Raw genomic sequence first — 27,101 nt, 5'->3', positions numbered from 1 at the left:
CAAGGACCCTGAACGTGGAGACGCTCTGTTTCCCAGACTCACATTCCTGTCATTCTGGTTGCAGAGTCTTATTAGGACTAAGACTAAGAGGAAACACCCATGCGCGTGTCCCAATGACTTAAACACACTGAGCTCACATGTGAAGATCAGATGAACACACGCTGCAGCTTCAGATCAGCTGCAACACTGAGGCTCAGCTCATGAGGAACATGACGTCACGTTAGCCCAGTGTTATGTTTCTAATGTTCTGGTATTCAGTTGTATTCGGACAATAAATCAGAAGTGGGGGGTCTGACTCCTCACTCAACCTCTGACCTGGTGCAGTCAATCCTCTCTTTTCCATTGGTCAGAGTTACCCCCTACTCTCCTGACAACACATGGCTGACTTCTCACACTGCAAGCATCCCCACCAACGATCACAGAAACATCAGGAGAATATGACGAAGAGAACGATGACAGTGTGTTGATCCTGTGGACATTTATCAGTCTTTGGGCCATACCCTGTTGCTTACCCAGCAGGAGTGTCTCAAGGGGCTTTGTGGGCCTCAGGTAGAACGGACCTGGGGGGCCCTACATTGAACATGGGACCTCATTAAGGCTAATTTATGCTAGATGCTAGATACTGTAACTATATGGAAATGGACAAAGCTTTCTGTCCATACTCTACATTCATTTTGTCTGCATTTGCTAACGTAAAGGATGCATGGATGTGTTTGGGCAGTGACGATTACATCTATTGAAACTGAATAATTAAAGGCAGCATCACTGAGCCCATGAGGTGTGTCGGACCATGGTGTCGTCGCAGTCTCCTGTACACAGCTGATCTTAGACCTTAAGGGGGTTCTCACAAAATTGTCATTCCTGTGGACTAACTAAAATCAGCAATTCTCGTGGCAACGCCCCTGTTTCCCAGACCCTGATCATATGAAAGACCTGTAGGTGAGGAGCAAAGGGTCAATCATGAACAACGCTCATGAGGTTCGTTTGGTATAAAAGCATTTCATTAAACAAGAGTGGTGCTAGAAGCTAATTTATTATCTACTCTCTCAAACACCAGACGTTGTATTAGAAGCTCATTTTTAAACATCTATCGCCACTCTCTCTCTCTCTCTCTCTCTCTCTCTTCAGGTCTCTCTCCAGGTCTCTGTCTCTCTCTCTCTCTCTCTCTCTCTCTCTCTCTCTCTCTCTCTCTCTCTCTCTCTGCCTCTCTCTCTCTCTCTCAGTCTCTCGGCCTCTCTCTCTCTCTGACAGGATTTCCTCCAGACACAAAGACCACCATGCCCGGCCAAACAGATAAGCTCAGGCCGATGACTTGTGTGACTCGTCACCAGGAGCCCATTCCTGTCATTCTTAAGTTTATTAAAAGAGGTGTTGATCTAACAACCGAGTCCTGAGACGAACCACGTGTGTGCAAACAATTCACGCACATAAACACCAGACAACTCCCCTCTCGCATTATATTACAACCCCTGTAAATGTACACAGAAATTCAGGAGGGTACATCACTGTACACTGTATCTGTCAAAATCATTTGATTTCTGCATGGCTTCACAAAGTCTTTCCCTGGCTTTAGGGTGGACTTACAAACAGGGTGCATGTGAATCCTTAGAGTAATAAAAAATGCTTCGTGGTGCAGACTCAGCGCACAGATGTAGCTTTGGGGCTGTTTAAAATGAATCATTGGCAGCATTAATGGTTCAGAAGGGGGGGAAAAAACGTGTTCTTACCTTCCCATAGTCGGTCGTGAGGACCAGAGACGAATCATCACAAGAGCTGACGGTGGAGGGGAGGAGCTGCTCTTTGTGTCTCAGCCACACATGGGCCCCCTGCAACACAAAAGCCAGCGCAACATCATTAGCATCTGGACACCGGACCATGTGTTAGAGTCATTGGTTTCATAGGAAAGGACTGGACACAAACAGGAATTTAGCTGATGCTATTGATGCATATTTAAATCATTACTGAAAACCAGAGAAACATTAAGGACACATTTAGTCGTATTTAGATATAGCAACGATTCAAAGGAAGAAAGCAGGAGTCAGTCTTTTTCCATTTTCACTTTCCCTGAGCGTTGCTCACCGCTCTTTGCCACATAGCTACTCCCTCACCACAGCAGACTGGCACACTTATCCTCTTATTAAACTGTCACTGACTCTTTTCTTTCAGCCGGGCCTGCACTCTGAGGGTGTGTCCCAGACTGAAACCACCACTCAGAGTCATACACACTCAGTAAAACTGTCAGAAAAGTCTTCCAGTCTTGGGTTTAGAGCCTAAAATCACTCCATAAAACAGAAGAGCTTGGGCCTCCAAACGAGGGTTTTTCAATTTAGCAAATCAATCAGTACAACTGTTTCTCTGCCCATCATACTTTCTTCTTCTCTGTGTTTCTATCAGGCAAACCACAGCACACTTTTCGCCATTTATCCCAACATCAGCGCTACAACAGCTCATCACGGCGGGCCCGCCTGGTCTCCTGTGTTTGTGTATCCATGTGAAGTCACTGACCTTCCCAGACATGTTTGTTAGCAGCTCAGCAACCAGGAGCAATAACAGGAATCTGAGGCTGATTGCTCAGGCGGAGTGTCACTTCCTTATAGTGGTGGAAGAAACATTTATAGATGAGAGCAAACGCCTGTCGAGTTGTAAATCTTTTAGGAAGACTTGGTCCACATTTACCAGGGTCAAACACAATAAATATGACCTTTATTTAACAATACAAGTTAATCAAAACATCTCATGATGAATATATGGCCTTTAAAGCATCATTTTACATTTTGGAAAATAAACTTATTTGCTTTCTTGCTGAGAAATAGGTAAGAAGATTGATTTAATTTAAGGGTAAAATCTGGCAGCTGGTTAGCTTAGCTACATCACAGGTTACAAACATTGCCTGCCAAATCCTCTCAACCTCATAATAAAAACATTATATTTTCCCTGTAGAAAACAACTGAGGTGTGAAAACGACAATCTGCTGTTTTACAAAGGGTTATGAGAGTGAATGAAGCCGGTTTCCTTTGAGAAGCCTGTTTGTATTTCCTCAGTCCGTGATATCATCTATAATTAATTTCACAAAGGAAGAATATTTTGGTTTTCAGAGTTAAGGCTCATTTATGCTCAACGTTTGACACATACATGGAAACAGACGGAACAGTACTCTGCGTTAATTTCGTCCATATTTTTGCACGTGTCTAAAAGCTAACGAAACCATAAGACGTAGCATTTTTTGAGAAGAGACTTTAAGAGTTGGAAAGAAACTGCTACTTCACCCTGGCAATGAGACAAGCAATCACCTTTGCCTCTTTCTCAAGAGATAAATTATTGCAACCTCCTCCACCATCGCCATGTTTGTTGCTGTCAGAAACTCTCGACTCTGCACTGCCCTCAATCGTGCCAACCTGGAGGATCTATCAACAAATGTGGGCAGGGATGCTTACATCGTTTGAAATGGACGGATCTCTTCTTGTACGTAAAGGCAGCATAAATGAGCCTTAGGAGTATGAGTGAGAGATTAGTGCAATGTGCTGTGTAAAGAGATTTGGCCTGAAAGTGGCCAGCTACACTCCATTCATCATCAGACGTGCCACCAGTGCTGTGGCCGAAGAAGACACGGAGCAGAAAGGGAATTGTGTGTCCAACAGAGCATAAAACTGTAGAAATCAATATGCATGGATTCCACTAGGAAACCTTATACAAGGTCACCACTTGCAGACATCAATCCTCATTAACTATTAACAAGAGACTGCCGCGTGCCCGCAAACACACACACACACACACGCACACATTCTGGTGCACAAATGTGTTTACTAGCAGGGTCAGAACAAAGATCAAGATGCTTTTGTTAAATGCACTAGATGTTTTGGGAGAAATCCACTCTGCTGAGTCACAGAGACAAACAGGGAATAGTCCATTATTATTCTGAATCCTTTTAGGGAACTTGCTCAGAGGTCTGACTGGTCACTCGTCTTTTCTTTATTTTGTGATTCAGGCTTCCTTCTCGGACAAAGAGTCACTCGGCCCAAACCTGCCAGCCTGAAAATACTACTTCGATCCTTTTTTCCCTCTCACTCGGCTAATGGAGCACTGCTAAATGTGGCTCTGTCAAATCGCAGGGGAGAGCGGTGAGTGGGATAAAGGGGGTCGTGTAAATTAGGAGGAGGATGGGGCCGGAGGGAGGCAGTAGAAAGAGAGAGGGGAGAGAGGAAGGGTGCAGGCACCTGATAATGTCCCGCCTCCCATTGTCTGGAAATAAAGAGGCAGACAAACAGAAACACCAGGACAAAAACACAACACAGGTATTACAGTAATACGCATTAACACTGTTTCCACTTAATAGGAGACGAGTGGCGACTCCCACACCAGTGAGCTACTGTGTCTGCCTGGTACCAGTTTGGCATGCCACGGCTCGATTCAAGGAAAAGCTGCCTCACATGAGTTCACTGAAGTCCAGGGAGGAGATTAATGGCGCTTACTGTATAGATTGTAAGGAGATCAGTTGGCTGTTAGGTAACTTCTCTTCATCTTGTAAAGGATTTTTTGTGCCCATGAGTGGAGCTGACAAAGTGCAGGGAGTAAGGTTGATTATATGATTTGTTAAACAGAAGAAAACAGCCGGCAAGCAATGACATGCAAACAGAGGGAGGGTTTGTCACGCTGTGTGTTTTTACATCACATCCCATGATTGCTTCATTTTAGACTTTTCACTGATGCAAACTATTACAGGAAATTTTCCCCAAGAACACATCTTGAATGGTTCAGTCGTTGAGTCAGAGTTTTAAATCTGGGTTTTTCTGAAAAGATAAAGACAGATAAAACTCTCCAGACCGAACGCGTTATGAAACAAGAATCAAGCGACACGATAATTCACATCATGACGGGTTCATCAAAAGAGTTCAATCTTATGTTAAACCAAAAGTCAGAAACTAACTCGCCCATATGCTCGCTCCGCTTGTTGCACCAGTGTCAGGCAGAGACATGCTCACACCAGCCACTATGATTAAAAACCAGCCACATCCCCATTAGACTGATACCGTGCAAATATATCCAGTAATTTTTAGCCCACAATTTCAAATTATATTTGGACACAATCCATGAATGAAAAAATGCTTTATCTTGCAATGTTTAAGAAAGTGAAGAATAAAAAATTCTATTTGCTAAATCCTGCTAAATAACAAACAACCAGACAAACGCAGATGAAAATGTAACATCCTTGGCAATGAGATTTAGATATGTTCTCAACAAACATAATCATGTGTTTGGATAACAGGATAATATCCGGCAATAGAATTTAATTTATCGGGTTCTCCAGTGACTGGACGCTCAAGACAGCCAACACCAGATGTGATTGTCCATTTGTTTGTATTTGTGAGCGTGTGTGTGTGTGTGTGTGTGTGTGCGTGCGTCTAAAGACTCTGAAGCCAGAGGGCACAGAAGTCGGGATGCATTGTCTCAGCAACAGATGGTCTCACTAAAACTCCTCCCCCTTGTCCCCTCCATCTCCAGGAGCTCTGTCACAGCGTCGGGACAAAAGCAGCCACCTCTGACTGAGAGCTCAGACGTTAACCAGGCAGAAATATTCAAAAACAAAGGCCAGCCGGGACGCAAAGGAACATGGGTATCGGCTTATGTTTAGACCCCCAGACTGGAATCACCTGCTGCAGCACAACTCAGAGAAACAGTCTGTGTACTCCTCATTTAAAAACATTAGTGGTCAGTTAAATCCCATGTCTCTGCTGTCCAGATGTTTGAGTTTAAAAAAAGCACAGTTGCTGTGACGTTTCCAGCTCAGGCTACTTTAAAATTCTCAACGCTGCATGTCACCGGGCATGTGCCGCACTGCTGAGGCAGAACTGACTGACAATGGTGACCTGATCCACCAAAGACCAGGCTGCACAGCGGCGTCCCATCATGCTGTTCTGACACAGAAACCACACGGGCCGAATGATGCGATCCCAGAGTCGGAGGCTTGGGTTTCTGCAGCTTGTAGATCCATCCAGCTCAGAGATTTGCTAATGAGTGAGCCTTAAATATTTCAGGGTAAAACACAGGACGAGGTGCCAGGGCCCTTTCTCTGCTGTCTGCTGCAGTCGGTATCAGGTGATCGCATCGGCCACAACAAAAGAGAAGCTAATTAACTCAGCCGGACGTGGACACAGCTGAACAATTAGTTATGATAGGCTAAGTTCTTGGATCATGGTTTCGGGGCGCAGTGAGTCAACGCCTGCCCAGCGGACAGCAGCGAGCGGCCGCTGGTGTTACAGTAAGGGCCGACCGCAGGCCAGGGCCGAGGCCCAGCTGAGGAACGAGTGCGTCCAGCTGGATTCCTGACAAGCGTCTCATCTGTTGGGCCCCGGACGTAGAGGACGATAAACGTATCCACCAGGAGAAAGCACAGATGCAATCCAACTGAAACTCTAGCTGTTGCTGCCTTCACTTGTATCTCATTTAGGATGTTTGAAAAATAAATCTCTATTCTGGTTCATCCCTCTTTTTTACACCACAAACACAAAGAAGTGCCAGAATTATCATATGAATAGAGAGGCATGAGGAGAAGTCACTAACCCTGTGTGACCCCCACCCTGTGTCCTGGACAGATGTGCAGTCCTGGATATTGAGCGGCTGGATGACCTGCATTTAAAAAAGGTCGCACAGCAAATTGATGCTTTCTTTCAAGTGTCATGGTTTTCCTAAGAAACTAGAATGGCACTCAGTAAAATTAATCAAGCTGCACCAAGTTGCACACGCTCATAGAAATCAGTCCCCTAAATTAGCCTGATATTTTTTCATCAAGACACAGGAATTATTTCCTGAAAAATTGGTGAATGTTAAAGAAAGTATAAAAGAAATTCCTGGATCCACCTGATACGGAGCCACACCTAAATTACTGGGATCTTTCCTGACCCATGTCCCACCTTTCCAACAAGTTTCATGGAAATATGTTCAGTAGTTTTAGCGTAATTCTGCTGACAAACAACCAAAAAAACCAACCAACAGAGGTGGAAGTAATACGTCTGTAGTAGGTCAAAAAAAACTTTTCACCTAGAAATACTTTACACGCTGAAATATAATTATGAGAAAGAATAAAGGCGGTTTGTTTTTTGCTTTTTTTTTCCAGAAAGGCTTTTAAAAATTTTGATTGCAATGAATTCACAAGCTACAGTCACAGGAATGTTTGTAGCCAGCAGGGTTTCAAAGCTTGCAGGACAATGGAGAAACGTTTCGCTTTGTCTGTCACAAAGGAACGTGAGCCAAAATCGGGGATTGTAAGCAAATCTCCTGAACGCTGAGCAAGTGGAAATGAGGAGGAATCCGCCAAGTAGCTGGTGAGATTAAAGAAAGTATTCTCGCAGGAGAATCTGGGCAAAGGTCCCTCTGGGTCTTTTTGACCACGAGATTTCCAATCGGGCAAAAGCTTCACGTGCTATAAAGTTCAGCAAAAAGTTACTGGATATAATTTCACAGAGAGTTATTTGTCATCTTATAATCACAACATTTTAATTGGTATTTGGCAGGACACTGAGAATTTTAGAAAACTGGTTTACATTTGTTTTGTGCTTGCTTGTTTTTCACACACTTTTCTGCTGTGCAGATCCACTTGGCCACTCACGGGTTAATTTCTGTTCTCCAAGGCTCTTCAGTGGTGGTTATTGAGGGAAAGGAAAAGTGTTTCATTTGCTAACTTGCATAGATTTTCCAAGAATCCCGTATCACAGCTCTGCACTAACATACAAGTCTCCGGGTCATAAGGTTCATCACATAGTAAATAACTAATCAAGAGTCTGAAGAATACATATAAGTAACTAACAGTGATTTAACACCATTGCACCTCTGCACACTCCGTTTTAAATGTGCTTGTTTCTTTGTTTCCTCGCTGTAACGTCTGCCTGATGCTGAACGGGGCACAGTCAGTGCCCGCATCCTCCGAGGGGTGAGGGTGGGGAAGGGCAGGGTGGGTGACAGAGGGGGGAGTAATCAGATGATTAAAGGCAACCTCTAGCATCTGTGCTGGAAGACTTATGAATTAATGATTGAGGGGGGCAGCTGATCAGGAATTAGCTAATGTAGGAGGAGGAGTCCCACAGGGAACTGCTTGGCCCCAGTCTGGGGGAGGGGAAAAAAAGAGGTGGAGGGTTCAGCTCATCAATTGTTCTTGAGTCAGAGGAACTCCCTGAGCCCCCCTGCAGAGGAGGCTATAAACAGACTGAGAGAGGGAGGGGCTGAAGGCAGCACCGTGAGGCAGCCTGACATGTGGCTCAGCAACGCAGTGATGTCATGCATCATTTTCATGTTCGACTGTTTTTGTTCAAGCAGGAGGTCTGTGAATGACGAGGTTATTATGGAACTGTGCCCCTGGGTTAACAGGAACCACACTCGTGCAACACAGAACAACTGCTTACAAGAACAAACTACATGGAGCAAATTGGTAACATTATCATGTCGAGCATATCAGTGAGCGCTCACTCCCATTCATTTTCTCCACTGACGTTTCAAAAAAATCTGTATAAAAAGAGTTTTAGGTCTGGAACCAGGCCGACCAGCTACCGGATGAATCGTGACCATAACACATTTGTTTCAGAGCAAAACAATTACTGCAAAACGGAAATAATGCAAATATGAAAGACTTTTTTTGTTTACTTTTAGGAATAAAAAACTAAGCATCCCATCAACCATTGCGAATGATGCCTTTCCAATGACTTTTCATCATGCTTCTTCTTGAATTTAATGACGAAAGATCGCATCGCAAACATGATTCTCACGGTTGTGGTTAACATTTCCATGGTAACAGCGAGCTCCACCAATCAAAGATGTCGCTATTACACCTGAGGATTTTGAGTAGTGTAGTATTTCTACTTGATATTGCGATAAACACGTTTTTCTTAAAAATCAGTTGATAAAAAAATGCAAATAACATTGTTTCAAAATCTCGTAGCATTCAGAAAATATATGGAATTTTTTTCTTCAAACCACTTCCAGAACCACGCTGTTATATATTGAGTTATATAGCAATCTGATCATTTTGTAGCGTATCTTTGTCTGTGGTCTGTATGTCTCCGTCTGTCGGGGGGGGGTTTACAAAGAGCCTCCTTCATTGTCATCCGATGCCGCTAATCTGTCGCCTTGCTAATAAGCGTACAGAGGAGAATTTGCATGACAAATTATGTCCTCATGAGCTCGGCGGAAAGAAGAGGAGCACTTGACACTCCACCTCGCACTCCTTGGCACGTGGGTGCTGCTTTACATCCTTATCCTGTCTGAACACATTTCCATTCCACTACTGTTCCACTGATAGAAGTATTAGCATGATCCTGTGCCCGGGGTCATGATGCTTTACTTGACAAAAGAAAAGGTTGCAGGGCGGGATGAGGAGTGTGATTATGGTAGATTTGATTGGATTTTCTGCAAAACTACAAGACAGTAGAATATCTGCATGAGCCAACTGTCATCCCCCGTCCTGTCTGTGATCTACATACTGATCTAACCCACTCTGTATCATCTGTGGACTCTAATATCCGAGGACTGGGTCACACAGCGGGGACTCCAGAGATATTTCAGGAATGCTGCTCAGTCAGGACCGTCAGAGACTGTTTGACACATTACTAGGTAACCAGGCTCCTGTTACACTGCCTTTGACCTTTGCTGGAACTTAATGTCGTGCAGGAATAATTGTTCTGGACACAGAGAACCTTTCTGTCTTGGTTTATAGTTCTTGACATGTGGTATATCACATGTGGAGGCTTGAGTCCTCCTGCAGGGGCCGCAGGTTTCTTTATGACCCGGCCATTTGTTGCCTGACTTCCCTGCTCTCTCTCTCTCTCTCTCCCTTACATGCCTAACTCTGACCTGTCAAATAAAGGTCTAATGCTCCCCCAAAAAATACATCATACATCAAAAATCAAACATTCAATCAAAAGACTGAAAATCACAGTATTTGATGGAACTTTAAATGTAATTTCTCTGTGCATAATCTGCACAAATCTCATTTATAGATTCTTTTAAAATTACATTTAAAAATAATTGACAACCATGCAAACACAGAGCTGATTTTTTTGATGTTATAGATCAAATCATCATCATCTGATCAGCTTCACACTTGGCCTGTGTGTTGTAAAGGGCCGAAGAAAGGGCAGGGACGAAGTTGGTGGGATTTGGGCATGTGATACGTTCATTTTCAGTAAACTTTGATTAAACAGGTCACCAGCGCCCTGTAGCAGCGGTGGCTGGGACACTGTGTGTATTCACCACAACGACAGCTGATTCTCCAGTTGCAACCATTATTAACTCAGGCCAAGAAAACCGCCCATTCTGCACTGCAGAAGTCACTCAGAGAAAATTAAATGGGCAAATTAATCAACAATGAAAACGACGAATGATTAAAATTTAGCGACCAACTACCTTCCAGAACTTTCATACCAGTCTCACAATGTCCATTACTCACATTGCTTGTGCCGCCTACACGTACAGGAAGGCTGCCATGTAAAGGTTCATTCCTCCTCATGTGAGTCTCATTATGTCAGTGTATCATGGCACAAAAAGCCTCAGGCCTGACCACACACACACACATAAACACACCCATGTTTAATAAAGGAGACTGGAAACGGGTGGGAAAACTAACAGGTTATGACTGTGGACAGCACCATGCTGTGTCGTTTGCTTGTTTTACGCACTAAGGGTGCCAGTTAGACTCCTCCGGCCATGACTGTCCAGACTCAAGCAGGGTGGGATGTCTACTTAAACTCCACCCGGGTGTTAGCGCTGAAATTACAACTGCAGCAGTAATTCAATCACTGGAGATTCAACAAACGTTACAGTTTCTTTTAATATATTTTTCCTGGGCCTAGATTCCTTTGTTTGACTTCCACTCATAGGACAGTTTCAGTTTGAGACACACGCACTCCATCTCGTAATAGGCCGCCTCCATGCGCGGTAATCACAGGGGGCTAAAAAAGGAAAGTCAACATCTGGGCTGGGAGCAGTAATCACAGGTTGGCTGTTATTAAGCTGCCAGATGAGACCTCTGAACTGAGAGGATTTGAGCTGCACACACACTCATTACGGGCTCACAGCGTGTGTCAGGTAGGTCAGCCAAGGTGAAGGCCAACACACATTTATTGTGCGAGGGTAAGAAGCGATAAACAGGAACTTTAATTTTCTCTGGCTGAAGCGTCCCGGACAAACACACAGATCTGACGGGATTGATCTGGTTTGGAGTTCAGCGTGTGTACCTGCTGCAGATGAACCGCTGAAAGTCTTTCTGAGATGTGAAGATGAGACAGGACAGAATACACCTGACATGGTACCATGAGCAGAGCACAGAGACATGCAGTCAGCCTTCGGTATGAGCAATAACATTTCATTTAGAAACCTCTCAGGCCACAAAGAGACAGCTTTACTGCAAATGGTGAGATGTTGCTAAGAATAGTTAGGTGCTAAGACATGGTGAGAAATAAATCACTTTGTTGCCACGCGTTTAAACCCCTGTAAAACACTTTTTACACTCAATTTAACAAACCAGATATAACCTGTAAATTAAGCCTTTTTGCAGACACAATCTCGAGAAATTGGTTTTCTAGACTTTTGTTTGCCTTTCACAAAACACAGCAGGAGATTCGCCAGGTGACTGTGCAATGATTTCTTCATTTCACTTTAAATTCCCAGATGTAGCAGGGAGTTGTGGGGATGTTCTCTTACGTCACAGTCTTGTTGACATGGCACGTTAGTGATTCACCCAGGTGACCTGAAGAGATTCATATTTCCGTGCAAGACACACCCATGAAAGTCCCTGCTGATAGGGATACACACACACACACACACACACACACACACACACACACACACACACACACACACACACACACACACACACACACACACACACACACACACACACACACACACACACACACACACACACACACACACACACACACACACACACACACACACACACACACAGGACAGGAAGGATGGGCGTTTAAGAGAATGATGAACATACTGCAGTGTAAAAATCGGACTGGTTTTCTAAGAAATAGTGACATTTATAGATTTTGCCTTATTTGTATTCGTGCCAAGAGTTCAATGAGAATATTGATACTATACTCTACAATCTAAATACTTCATATTGAGTAGTATCACTAGAGCATCCCAGGTTTGATGATTTTTTTGAGGGCTTGACCGGAGATTAATGGGATTTACGAGTGAGAGGATAAAGAGTCGCAGAGGTTACTGAAATAGGCGACAAGCCTTCATTGCCCCTATGTAATCTGTCAGAAGAGGTGCAAAAAATAACATGTCCTGCTGGGTGTTACGTTTACATCCCTGTTCATGGAGCGGATACCTGTGACGTACTGCAGAGTCATTTGACCTTGGAATGAATAACGATCGTACCGTTTCACAACGAAGACAAAAGCCAGATGTTAGCAGGTGTTTTAGTTTATATATAAACCATATTTCAAAATTGGTCAAATTTTCTTCTCTAGTTCAAGAACTAGTCTAGCATACACCTTCTGTTAAACCATGTTGGTTCTGGTACAAGTTAATTGGAGGAGAACGTGCTAACTAGAGAGCGCTACCTTCATGATAGTTTCTAGCCTTTGTGCTAAACGAAGCTGCCCAGCTGCTGGATTTATCTGACAAATCTGAGAGTGGAATCAATCTTTTCATCCACCTCAATGTAAGAAAGCAAATAAGCATTACTCTAAAAAAAAATGCCAAACCAGCAGAAAATACCAGAAGATGATTGGTGAAAAAAAAGTTGTCACTTCATCCAGGATGATTCAGTTCGCTGACCCAAACTGTGGCGAGATGAGGGTGTCCCCCTCCTCTAACCACTACAAACACTGATGGCTTTATCAGAAGTGCTCCGTAATGTAGCGGGTTAAAGCTTAAGTCAACAGCGTGGTGTCAGCAGGAGGTTATGACAGCACTGAGCTCCCCATGTGACGGTCAACTCTCTGATAGAAGGGGTTCAGGTTACTGATTGAGGCACAGGAAATGCAAAAAACAAGCCAAAAAGGCGAAAAAGGCCGGATTCACACATTTATCCAAAACATTTCAGAGCAAGGTTGAGCTTTTTTTTAATAATGAATGGTGGCTTCCAAACCTAAATCGCCACCACTTACACTGAGAAAATGTGTCATCATGAGAAGGTATTATCCTTTTTGGTGTGTGGTCAGACAACGGCCGTTTGCAATTAGTCCCAGAGCTCTGGTGACGGATTAAACCACCTCCAGACTAAACCAAAGCTGCAGTTCTGCTGACGCACACATAAAACCTCTGCCTTCGTAATGCCCACCTCTGTTTGTTCAAAAACAACCAGCTCTGTTAATTCACCACAGCGCTGGTTGAAAATCCCCTAATTTAACCGATAAAGAACACAACAGCCACTTAGAGTTTATTAGGACAGCTGCTCAGAAACAATTCAAAAGGAATGCTCAACCCATTAGCCACTTTTTCTGGCTTTCCTTCCTTCCTTCCTTACATCCTATAACTTCACTTCCGGGCTTCCTTCCTTGCTCCTTCGGCCGCTCGCAATGGCTGGAGGTGAAGGGCAATGATCTCAGATTCTCAGCTCTATAAAGTAACAGCTGGAGGAAGTGACAACTGGGTAGAAAAGACCCTGCCACCGCAAGAAAAAATAGTCCGGCCTAAAGGAGGAGCGGGCTGGCCTTTCTCACGTTACCCACTTCACTACAGAATGCTTACCGAGCGTGCCGATCCACGGCTCCAGCTTCAAAGAGCCAGACGTAAACAGCCCAGAGAGCTGTGAGGGATGTTTCAGGACGGGGGACGGTGTCATTCTATGTGTGTGTGTGTGTGTGTGTGTGTGTGTGTGTGTGTGTGTGTGTGTGTGTGTGTGTGTGTGTGTGTGTGTGTGTGTGTGTGTGTGTGTGTGTGTGTGTGTGTGTGTGTGTGTGTGTGTGTGAGTGTGGGGGCAGTGGTGATGGTGTGAAACCTAAAGCCTTGGCCACCGACTCTCCACAATGCATGGATGACAGGCGGCCATGACCGGGAATTTCAGGGGTCAGAGAGAGGAATTTGGGATTCCCTCTGTCAGAGTATCATTGAGAGGATGGTATTTGGTGTGTCACGCAAGGAAGCAGTTACCGAGTGAGGAGAGGTCCTCGTGTGGCTTTACAGTGTCCAGCAGCTGCTGCTATAAAGGACCTGATTACCAAGTTTAGAAGTTTAGAAACGCACATAGCTTGGATTCAGCATCGTCAACAGGATGTTTCACAAAGACACAAAATACTGAGAGGAGGTGATACGTGCATGAATGTGTGATTGTGTGTGTGTGTGTGTGTGTGACCTCACAATGTTTTCATCATCTGCAAAGAGATGAAAGGGAGGAAGAGAGATAAATCAAGCTTTAAACAAACACACACACAAAGGTTTGTGCAGGACTTTGCATTGACTGACATTCTTTATGGACAGCCCAAACAAAACCTTATGCCAAAACCTTAACCATGACCAATTCGTGCCTAACCCTAAACTTAACCGAACCACAATTAGCAGCACCTAACCTTAACCAGGACCTCAGAAATGATCAGGCAACAGTCACCATGAGGTCTACTGGTCCTGACAAGGTCAGTTTTATACCTAAAACAAGTCCACACACACACAGTCATGTCTCCATGACTTCAGAGGACATTACATTGATACTTTGCTGGAGACTTACTCTAACCATAGTTAGGACTTGCCTAACCCCTAACCCCTAACCCCTAACGTAACCTGAAACCATGTCTTTACCTCAAAATTAATTAATGTTCCAGGGACTTGCTTTTTGTCCCCATACGGTAAACAATTCTGCATAATGTGACTGTGTAAACAGATTAAGGTCCCCACAACCAGAGGAATACCTGGGCCACAAACACACACAGCCACACAAGCCTTTGTGTGGGACTATGTATAATGTTCATATTCTCAGACATGTGAAAGTCTACGATGACCAAACCCAGCAGCCTGTCAGGCCCTCTGACACACTCAGAGTGTGTGTGTGTTTGTTGGGTGACTTCCACTCAGAGGATGGAGTGGGTGTGGATGAAGGCAGCGGCGGTGAGGGTTTTATGGATCTGTGTGAGCGCCTGAAAGGAAAGGCGGCGCTGATGGACAGGATGGGCCCTCAGGATATATCACTGACCTTGTACCTGCCACGCCTCTTTACTCTACCGCCGTCTCCTACCCCGCCACCATCTTCATCATCAGCGCATCTAACCACGTCAACAATCGTTTCAACAATCTGATCTGCAAAGAGATCCTGCTTCTCTCAGACTATGGTCAATGGTTTAAATGTGCAATTATATTTTGAATGTGCTAACATCAACAGTCGTGAATCAGACAATATTCATCCTGCTGCACTTGTTTTCACTGGTTGCAGTTTAATCCTTGTCTTGCTCCACTTCCAGAATTCCTGCTTAATTAAATCCACACTGGTCGCACTGTGGCATTCAAAACACTGGCTTCATTCCATGACCCACTAGTCATTTAAAAACCGGGGCAGTTCATTCATTTATTTAAATTTTGTTTAACACAGCTCTGAATAGTGGAGAGAAACACCCAGCTTAGTTCCACCTGTATAGATTTCTTATTTCTGCAGATGCTGCAGAGGAAGAGTTCGTTTTCACACTTTGCATTTAACTTTATCGCCGAACGAAACATAATGCAATCCAATGCAAAAGACCTAAAACCTCTCAGACACTATAAAAAGTAGTCCTGTTCTCTGTGTGACCTTCCTTTAGCAGATAATGTTGGCCTAGTTGTAATGTAATTGCAGCTGTTCAAATTTTATTTATTTAGTCTTTATTTGTGAGCCCCAGAAGTGAACATCTGGGAGACTCTTTGAGGAAGATCAGTGGATAGGATAACAAGCTTGGGCTTTTTGTTGAGATTTGTTTTGTCAGCTTCTGTTTCCAAGGTCAAGGATAAACTTTAAATCTCAACTGGACTATAATATTGGATGGAGTCAAATGCTGCATTGTGCAAACCCTATAAATCAATATATTCTGACCAAGAAACGATGACTTTCACAGATAAAGCCTGTTGGTCATGGAATAGCACAGTTTGTTATATCTCAGGATAAAAAGAAATACACTGCATAACCACATTAGAGACAGAAAACCCCGGTTAAAGTCAAAGAAATCTCATGGAGACTGGTCCAGGACGACAAACACACACACCCGATTACAGCAATGATATATGCTGAGCTAATATAAAATAATAACCTTCCTCTATACTGAATATACTTCTTAATAAAACCAATGACCCACAATCTAGTTCACCCCAATCTGTCCGCTACACTGTTGGTTTACAAAATAATGAAACCTACAGTTTAGATACGATACGATTGTTCTATATGGACTTTAGAAGGGCAATAACTTCTACAGGTTTGATAATAACTCATTAACGATGTGTATAAGTAGTTTGTCACTAGTGTGAAGTAGTTCATGTATTATTTTTACACTGAGTCACAGCACATCAGTGAGGGGCAGACAAGGATGATGATGCGATATAGAAATACAGAAGGTGAATGGAGGGGACGTTAGAGGAGGAGATGCACATCACTACACAAAACACACACACACCCTGTCTATCTGAATGCCCACCGCTGAGTCAGAAGTGGATGACAAATCAGACCTATAGCAATGTCTGCGCACGGCCTCTCAGTAAAGTGTGTGAGTGTGTGAGTGTGCTGGAGTCTGGGCTGGCTTCCAGATGACACATCCACCCTACATGGGCACACACTCAGCATTTACAGACGCTCTCTGATGGAGTCTGGCACTGAGTAAAACTACCAAAGATTAAATCAAAATCAAACTGAGGCACAGAGGATGACAGAGATGATGTTATGTGAGCGCTGGGTCAATAATGGACGTATGTGGGCAGAAATGAAGGAGGGGTTTTAAATGAAGTTCCCACTAGAGCTGAATCCTGTGTAGAGCAGCCCAGCGCAAGCACACCATCACCAGTGTGAGGATCATATCATACCAGTGAACTAGAAAAAGCATAATTAAGACCTTTAACACAGCAGATGAAATATTAAAAAGCAGCCGTATATATTCCCTGTAGACACACAGCCTCCGAACAGAACTGAAATGCATCAGGGACATTTACTATTCTGTCAGATTTGCTCTCTGTTATTATTTATTTATTAATACAACTTGCTGCTACCAGGAACAATACACATAAATAATAAAAATCTAACTATCAATCTATTTCATATGAGGCGATATCGATGATTATCATGATAAATGTCACATTAGGAATATATTTTAAATTGAAATAGTGATTTTTGCTCATGGGTGAAGGTTAAGTGGTTTAAAATTCAAGACATGTTACACCTCCTCACTCAAGTTATAAACATTATAATCGATATATATTAGACTTTAATGATTAGTTTTTTTATTGCCCAGCATTAGAATAAGTGAACTTCTCCCAGAGGGTGAATCTGGGAGCTGACCTGAAAGCAGCCAGGCTCAGAAACACAACACAACACAACACGGTACACACACAAAACAAAGAGCCGCTGCGGCAGCAAGAGCCCAAAAGTACACAGCAAATACTCAAGATGTTGTTTAGCAAAAGAGGAATCGAACTAAGTCACCTCGGAGAAGAAAGTGTCCATTGGCAGCAGGTTCCGACCCCTCGTCTCTTTGTAGTCTGACTTCAGGGTACCACAGAGGGAGAGGATGAGGAGCTGCACTGCCGACTGGTTTCCATCCGGTAAAAAAAACTTCTCCTGTCCGGTGTAATGCTCGGTTCGCTGCGGTCCGTCAGCAGCCGCACGGTTCCCGGTTCTGCTTGAGGACACTTCAGAGGAGTTTGTCGCCCGAACGGTGCGTTCACAGTCCCGGGAAGCGGCCGTGGAGCTGCGCCGTGTCTCTGCCCCGCTGTCTGTGTCTGCTCATTGAATCCAACGGAGCCGGCACATTATGCAGAGAGGAGGAGCCTGCAGGGTCCCAGCCCCTCCCCTCCAGCACACGCCCTCTTTGTGTGTGTGTCCCCCCCCCCCCCATGTCTACAAAGAGGCCGATGCTGTCAGGAGGATGTGTACGTTCCCCCTGTTTACCTACTTCAAGGGTTAGGGTTAGGGTTAGGATTGGGTTTAGGTTATGGTCAAGTTAAGGATTACAATTGGTTAAAGGGATAGTTCACCGAAAAAATGAAAATTCACTCATTATCTACTCACCACTATGCCAATGGAGGGGTGGGTGAAGAGTTTGAGTCCACAAAACACTTTTGGAGTTTCACGGGTAGACAGCGTTGCAGGAGGATTCCCGATTGAAGTTAATGAATACCGATTCTTCAAAAACAAGAGGAAAAAAAACATTTGACTCCAAGCAGCATCATTTACACAATGCTTTAAGCCTCTGACATCCTCCTCCAGACATCCTCCCCCAGAGTGGACATTTAGGTTAAAAACATAAATATAAAAATGTAAATGACTCTGTTTCGAGTCAATTTTGAACGTCTGGGCTTACGGACACTTGGATGTCACCACAGGAGCAGTATGGATGCATTTTCAATTATGGGTGAACTATCGGTGGTGGTGAAGTTCCTCAGACTTCCTCAGAGGTTGGAAAGGTTAGGATTAGATTTAGTTGAGGGTAAGGGTTAGGGTTACTTTTAGACTTAGGTTAGGGTTAGACATGGGTTAGGGTAGAAGCCAGGGTCCAGATGAGGGATTGAGGTCAGGGTCAAGATTAAGGTTGGGGTAGACAGAAATATGTAGGACAGGAATCAGTGTACAAAGGGAGGAATTGTTGCAGATTGAAAGATATCAGGTCAACTGGTTCAGCACAGTGAATTCACTCCTAGTTATCTGACTATGTATGTGTGTCAGACTGAAGATAATCTTTATTTTGACTTCCTCCTTAGGGAAAAATAAACAGAGGAGGAAGAGGCAGATCAGGGCGAGCGGGCCAGCTTTATTTTCGTCTGTGGTTGTTTACAGAGTAATGTGGGTCTCAGGATGTGTGTGTGTGTTTGTATAGTAAATGAGACCCTGGCTGTTGCTGTGTACTTGAACTGTACTTGAAGTATCACACCTGACTAGCCTTTATCAAATTGACAGGTACTGAGAATTGCTACTGAAAAGTACTGAGATTCTTACGTATTCTTCGTTTGGATATCACGTTTTAAACTGTCCAAAAAGCCAATGATCTCCGCCAAGAAGTTTGTGTTTTTACCCCTGTCCATTTGTTTGTTTGTTTTATATTAGCACGATTCCGCAAAAAACGACTGATCAGATTGCCACAAAATTTGGTGGACGGATGGAACATGTTCCAAAATTTAACCAATAACATTTTGGCATGAATGAGGCCAACATTGTGAGCTTTTTTCTTTCCCTTGGAATGAAGCATGGATCTTGATTTTTTTTTTTAATCATGCAGATTAAGACACATGTGTGTTTCCTCTTTGCTCTTGTCCTTTGGAAATGACTGTATAGGCTTAAATACAACTAAAAGAAAGCATAGAATTTAATGTACCCTCACATCTTGACTGTTTAGTTTGCTGTGGTTTGCTGTGTGTTACTTATTCGTCAATAATGCTCCCAAGGCGGTTGTTTGCCTCTGTGCTTTACTTTCACTCATTCGTGTTGAATGAATACATGGTGAGAAATGAGAAACGAGGACTTGTAGCTGCATGCGACCTTATGCCAGTAAAGATCAGCCGCTCAGTCTTGACCTGTGATAACAGAGGATTGACAAGATAATCTATATGCATTAGTCATGCAAGAAATCCTGCCCGGGTAATTGTGTTGTGTCTGTTATGTCATCAGTGTTGACTGTACAAAAGCAAATGTAGCAACATCGCGTGTCACTGTGAAACTCGTTTGTAAATGTTGTTTAGTGGCTTTGATGCATGGTGTCATCCTGTCTGACTGTTTTTCTAATTCATCTTCTTCTTCCCTTTTGTGGAAGTATTTACAACAGTTTGTTGTGCTCTTGTATGTTTCATAATACTATTTTATGTAACCTCAAAAGAGGCTCAACTTCTTTTAAGGAACTGAATCCCTTAATTCTCCCTTAAGCCCCCTCAAAAATATTGTATTACGAGTAAAGTATTAATAAAATAAGGGTTGTCCTTTATTTCTTTATTAAACCAAAGGACAACCTATACATAATCGTTGATTATAAGGATGGAAGCTTTTTTATACAGGGAATTTCCAATCATTATTTTTTACTGGGTTTTATAAAAGCCTTAGGAGTTGCAAGTCTCTGTCCAACTGTGTATATAACAAAGTTTTATTAAGGTATATTGAGTCACAGTTTACAAAATACTTTAAGTTGCACACACGTTTTAGGAATCCGTACACAATTTACTGTTATATCTAACATCATATCCTCTGTTTTTGGAAGAGGTTGTAGATTGTATGTGTGTATTGAACAGTATACATGTGTACATTTTAAGTCAGAATAAGCTTTTTGCAGCGAACAGTGCACATCATGTCCCAGGCGATTTGCAAGTTGTAAAATCAGAGATGAATGCCAAAGGTGGTCTGCTGCGGATACTGAGCATTACACTGCTTAAACATCAGCCATTACACATTTGCCAAAACCGAACAATAGTGAATGAACTGCTTTTTGGTTGAGTCACTAATTTGCTAAACTGTGGCAAGTTGGCAGTCAGAGAGAGAGAGAGAGAGAGAGAGATTGTGTGTTAAGAGCAAAGCCCTCTTTCAGTCTACCTGAGAGGACAAAGGGAACAAGAACAAAACATCCATTCGGTCATGATGATCCCCAGAGGCACGGGGGGGAGGGACGAGAATCACACACCCGCAGGTCTATATGCTGCTTCGGTCCTTTGAGGAAAACAGTTGCACAGGTGATGTCTGAGCAATGGAAGCAGGACAAATGTACATGTCATTAAAAAAGGAAACATTCAAAAAAATGTATACAATTATAATGAGGAAAAACATCAGGATTTTAAGACACTGTTAATAGAAGTTTTCCTCATTAGAAATTAGGAAATAGTTTAAGATATTTTTCTTTTTAATGAGGAAAATTATCCTAATTTCCAGATGCTGTAAATAAATAAATGATAAATGTCAGGTTTCACTTTTCAGTCACAGTTTTGTTAAGCTCAGGAAACACAACTGCTTTGTTAAGTTTAGGAAAAGATCATTGTTTGGGTTCAAATAAATCTGTGGGAGAAGATTGCCTTTAATGTTTTTCAGCCAACAAAGCCTTTCCACATGGTTGAGCCAAAACGTGATCCTTTCCTGAACCTAACCCAGTAGTTCTGTTGACAATGTTAACCAAACTGCAGCTGAAAACTGAAGCTCCTGCTGGTGTAGCTTTCTGGTAGAAAGCCCTGAAGGCAAACACCTCCCATGTGCTTTTCAGACCAAGCACAACACCGTTATTAGCCATTTAAACCTCTTTAAATAATAATAGATATAAACAATGTCTTTCGCAACTGTTGATTGCAGCAGAAGCTATTATTCTCCACTTACATCTTGAGAAAAGTCATTTACATTTTCTCCTTATCTGCAGGGTTTTCCACACATTGTCGTCAGCATCAGGGAGACATCTGGATAAGTGCACATTTAACAGTTGATATTTGTATTTAAAGTTGTCAGAGGTGGTTGACAAAACAGACCAGTGACCCTACATACCAGTGTGACACCAGAATACCACACACTGGCAAAAAGATCAGCTGAGTGTCAGGTCTGCCGGAAGAGACTAAACATATGTGTCCAGTGTGAGATTGAAAACTATAAGCAGATGTGTTTTCATAGCAGAGGACTATTATCAGTCCTTCACCCCACTAGAGGCAACCAGCAGCTCTAATTTCGTTTTATTTACCAGAGGCTGAAATAAGGACGAAGGATAAAGAGAACACGGTTGTTCAAGGTTTAACATGGCAATATGAAGGTTTTTAAAAGCTTTCTGGCGTCGCTGCAGAACGAAAGATGGTTGAGGCTGCACACATACCGATCTGCTGCACCATCTTTGCCCCCACTTCCTGCTCTTACAGCGTGCGGTGCATTTGTGGAAAAAATCTGTGGCTTCAGAAATGGTCTCTACATCAGTCAGACTGTTTTTTCCTTCAGCTGGGGAATATTAAGTTCACCCTTTCAGGATCAGTAGGCTCCTTTTAACAAAATGGAACAAAACGCTTCTGGAATGTTTTCCAGAATCTGTCTGCAGTGTCTCCTGATTGGGACTTTTAAAACCTATAAAGCCTAAATTCTATTTCTCTCAGATTTTTTTACAAAGTTGTAACTTTAACATTGTCCTTATGTACATGTAGGCCCGCTCATACATACTCATACTTTGCTTTTTCACCCTATTTTGTGGATGTGAAAGTCTCGGTGCTGTTCTATTAAGTTATTGTGTATTGTGTTACACTGTGTTCACTGTACTCACTTCAATAAAGCATTGAAACTACAGCCGCATGCAGTGGCAACAACAGACAGAGCCAGAGTCAGGCATGAGATACACCTCAGGCAAGAAAAGAAACCCGGCTATTTAACCTTATTCCTCCAAACAGGGACCAAAAGCCAGGGTCATGTGTCCAGATCGGATCAATCGTCTGGCTCCATTATATAAACGTCTATTTAAGCGTGAAATCAGAAAATGACATGTGATGAGCGGTCACATGTCGCGGCGGAGAAGACCTCGGGCAAAGTCATTCAGGTCAGGTGAAGACCCTTGTGCACCCTCGTGTCACGTCAGATAAGTGCAGAGGTCCCAGTCACTGAGAGCGAATGATTAGTTTGTACTGATGCCATGAGTCGCTGTTCACAACCAGGCTGTGGTAATTACTGGAGCTGGTTTAGTTATGTAAAAAGCACCCATCCATGTATTACTGCCTGAAACCTGAGTCCCAGCTAAAATACATACACACACATTGCTGCATCATCAGTCATTTTTATGATTTATACTTATATTATGTTATTCACCTGGAATATTACAAATATTACACATGTACACACTTGTAGCCCATTGATGTGATATTAACTAAAATTGTGGTTTGAAATCTCTCAGGATTGTTCTTGTTCAATTACACCTATTAAACTGATGTGCTTATTTGTCTTCTGGGAAGCGGGGGGGATTATTGGACACACCCAGGGAACAAAGCAAATAGGAGGGAGGGACGGAGGGAGGGAGGGAGGAGAGGGAGGACAGGGTTTAATATTGATTGAATGAGATGTAGTTTTGCTGAGATGGATGAGAAAAGGAGAGGAATACAAAGCCAACACTCGGATCAAAATGGAACATATAACAAAAGATGATTCGATTGGTATCGGATCACTCTCACCGGCAGTGTCGCATTAATGTATAAATATGGCCGATGACGAATCCTGGTGCCACATTTATTAGATTATGTGGCACACCACAGAGTCAACAGGTCTGCAGCCGAATGCATTACTCACACCTACATGTCAGTAATGTCTCTGCTTTGTTTATTATACGAGGCAACAAGATGATGGGACAAAAATATTCTGTAAGAGAAAACGATTCAGAGGATTCGCTTATATAGTTCTTATGTTTTAGTGTTGTCACGCTCTGTACTGGGGTTTGTTTACCACAAAGAAGATGCACACGTAGGAAATATATTACCATATTGGAATGCATTGAGATTTCAATGCAAATCTAAAATCTAAACACATTGAATACAATTTGTATAAAGAGTTACAAAAAAAAAAAACATTATCATGGCCCTGCAGTGTTTGGATTTACAGGAGCAGGTATTTGATCAAAACTATTTGACACTTTAAACTTTCTATCTGATGAAAGAGTAAACTATGTCTTAGCAGACGTTTAGATACACTGTAGCCTACACCGCTAAAAAACTGAAACCTTTGACCTGAATAAAAAGTCAGAGAATCATCAGGATCTGCAGGGTTCATCCTCTGTGGAGCATGAATGGTTTGCTATCCATGGCATGGTTATCCATCCAGTCACTCAAAAATATTTATTTAAAAATATTCATGTCAACAATTTCCACCTAACTGAGTGTTAGATATAATTTAATATTATTATTAAGATGGCAATAACTGACGTATGTGTAACCACCATGACTGTATGAGGCAATTCAAACATGATCTGGACAACTTGGATTCAATTAAGAGGTCAGTGTCTGACTCAGTAAACCAACTTAAATTCAAAATTTTAAATCAGTTGGATCAACTGTAGCGATTTTAGCAGTGAAGATCTTTCAGTGGAGCCCTTAGACTAACGTGGCTAAAAAAAGAAGGTACAAATAAACACAGAAAGCTTTTTGCCTTGCCAGTTAACTTTTACAAGATAAGGAAGAGGAGGGAACGGAAGACGCACATTAATCACTGTGATTAGTGTCACACACTGATCCCCTCCATCGGCTGGAGCTCCCTGGGTCCAAGCACGAGGATTTCACAATAAATCTCACCACAAGCATTCCTCCTCCGACACACTGAACTCCCAAATGCATTAAATACCTTCCTTAAGGCTGAGTGCCCGCTCACACACTTCCCATGCTCCCCTGCACTGTCAACTTCCTGTTTGTTAACGGAGCTTCATTTTTCACTTCTCCCACAGTAAAGACTGTATTTATTCTATAAACTCTCCATGTGGTCCGATCTGATGTGTGCTTTATGTAACCTGAAAAAGTATATATACCACGGATGCATTGAATCCATGGTGGTTGACTGCAAACATTCCAGTGGACGATTGTCATGTTTGTGGTATGCTTTTGTTTATTGTTTTGAAGCTTCTCAGAACAAGTTTCCCTCAGAGTCTCAGATTATTAACCTGTGTGAGTCCAGCAGTGACTCACTGGTCATCCAGAGCCTGAGAAAACTCACAGGGACTGATACGGAGGGCTGAGGGGAATTCTGCAGAGCATATGATTCAACTGTGTGACTCACCTTCACCTTACACCACTAATCAAGGAGATTTACCATATATGTTCACATTTGGTAAAGAGAGACATGGGGGTGTTACAAGTAGATGAATGATCCAACTTAAAAAAAAAAATTCTAATAAATATTTGACTGATGAGTATTTTTTTTCCCAGTTGTACAAGAGGCAATGTGATGGAGCCAAATGTATGACCTCTGTTAATAAACAGTCAAAGTTATCAAATAATGCACAACCATATCCGTTAATAGATGAAGAGTAGTAAAAGTATCATATCTGAAGCGCAGTACACAAAAAGTTTACAGTGACATGTGTATAACTAAATTCAGAGCTAACTGCAATCGTTAAATAATATCTTTTTCATTTTGGCTCTTTAACTTCAGAGACAGATTTAGAAAATCTTTATCAAAATCAATGAAGCAGAACCTGATATTTATTGATTTGTAATCCCTGGAGTCAATTATGCTTTAAAATCATTGGCCCCGCACTTCCCATAATGCAACTCAGTAGCCTCTCTCTGTAGACAGCCCTGTCTGGTAAATAGATACTGTACATTTATTCAAATTCCCACTGCAGGTATCAGGCAGTGGAGGCGGTTTTAATGCAGTAGTAGGACGTTCAAACCTGTTCCCATCCAAGGAGAGCACCGTGGTGACATCTCTACCAAAACACATAGGTGTGAACATGTACTGTACAAGCACGGGTGAAAGAGAGACACGTTTGAACAACAACGACAACCTATTGCAATAATGGACACGCACGTATTGACTCCTGCTTCTGCTCTTTGCACAACAATGCAAATCCACCACGTGTATATAATTAAACAGGCATACTTCTAACTCTTAAATGTAATTTATTGCTTTCTTTTTCTATTTCTGATGCACTGTCACAATATTTCGTTTGTTATGTGAATGGAAACACTCTGAAAAATGACAATAAACAGAATCTTGAAATGTGGTGGGGAAAATGTGCGCTGTCAAAAATGCTCAATATTAAAAATAATGAAAACGATGTTTAGAGTGTGACCACAAGATATGACTGTTAGGAGTGAACCATTCATCTTGATTTAAAATCCATACAACCACATACAAGGTGGGCAAATGACAATAGAGACTGTTGATACTCTAATACCTTTTGGTATAAAAAGTACAGTAAAAAGGCTGAGTAATTGTTCTCATGACAAAATAAACACTCCTTTTAATGTAAATTAGATTAAATTGGTGGAGTGCCCCTTCACCGTCAGCTGTTCCAAGTGAATTGCACTGTATTTCCACGAGGTGGGGGCAGGGGGCATCTGAATACACCTGCTTCCACCAGAGACAACAAAGAGCTACAGGGCTTATTTAGGGGGGAGGTGGTGGGACAGAAGGGGAATGGTCCAATCTAATTACAGACACTGGGGAGATGACTTCACTGGGGTGACGCCCGACCCAAGGGCGAGTGTTTGTCCTGCGTCTCCCATCGCATCAGGGGCAGGCCTCTCCTATCACTGTGGGCAGGTCTGGGTCTGCTCCTTCACGTAGCAGTTAAAAGGGAGAAACACAACAGTACTCTGCAAGTCAAATAGCGTATTTAAAAAATGACGAGAGTTAATGAGATAGTTATGGTGTCAGTCACTTCCGTAAGATGTGCACTCATGCTGCAGTGCCTCGGTAAGTGGTGCTCCCCTCAGTGCATTAGTCAGTGGGATTTTTTGTGGTTTGAACGTCCATTTCCCACAAGCTTCAAAGAACTGATACTGACGAGCTCATAACCAAATTACAAGCCCATGTATGTTGTTTCTCCTCTCATTCCCAGGACAATATAAGGGGGTCTGACAGTGGGCTAATGAGCCACAGAGCACTTGTCCTATCTGCTGTTGAAATCAGTTGCCATTAGCAATCGTGAGCTTCCAGTCTTCTTAAAAATGGAGACTGATGGATAAAGAGGCAACACAGGAAATGAAATTACAGTATAGACAATAATTACTACAGAGGGGCTGGAGATCACACACAAAAAGGAGGGTAAAAGCATCTGTAGAAGTGTGTGTGTGTGTGTGTGTGTGTGTGTGTGTGTGTGTGTGTGTGTGTGTGTGTGTGTGTGTGTGTGTGTGTTTGTGCAGGGACAGGCCATCAGGCAGATGCAGGCATTATTAACACAAATTAACGGGATTAACAGCTTTGTGTTTACTTGACAAACTGCTGTTTCCATTACACACTACAACATCATCTGCTTCACTCCCACTCAAGAGCCCTCTGTGAACGGGAATGATGTTAACATTAA

The 27,101-nt window shown here is 42.7% G+C and overlaps 1 protein-coding gene across 2 annotated transcripts in view; it reads right to left on the bottom strand.

Annotated features, from left to right (window-relative positions):
• The window catches only part of myo10l3 (myosin X, like 3), a 56,965-nt gene extending 39,079 nt beyond the window's left edge, over positions 1-17,886 (bottom strand). For both annotated transcript variants that reach the window (XM_035174442.2, XM_035174443.2), the window contains exons 1-2: positions 17,594-17,886; positions 1,728-1,826 (exon numbers count right to left, since the gene is read on the bottom strand). In XM_035174442.2, the coding sequence (XP_035030333.1) occupies positions 1,728-1,826; positions 17,594-17,614 (120 nt within the window). In that variant the 5' untranslated portion in view covers positions 17,615-17,886. The remainder of the gene's footprint in view (positions 1-1,727; positions 1,827-17,593) is intronic.
• Positions 17,887-27,101: the final 9,215 nt, after the last annotated feature.

Source organism: Hippoglossus stenolepis, chromosome 13, assembly GCF_022539355.2.
Source record: "Hippoglossus stenolepis isolate QCI-W04-F060 chromosome 13, HSTE1.2, whole genome shotgun sequence".
In the NCBI taxonomy this organism is placed as follows: domain Eukaryota; kingdom Metazoa; phylum Chordata; class Actinopteri; order Pleuronectiformes; family Pleuronectidae; genus Hippoglossus; species Hippoglossus stenolepis.
Note: the sequence above shows the minus strand (reverse complement) of the source record. Positions and strands in the feature narration are given on the sequence as shown.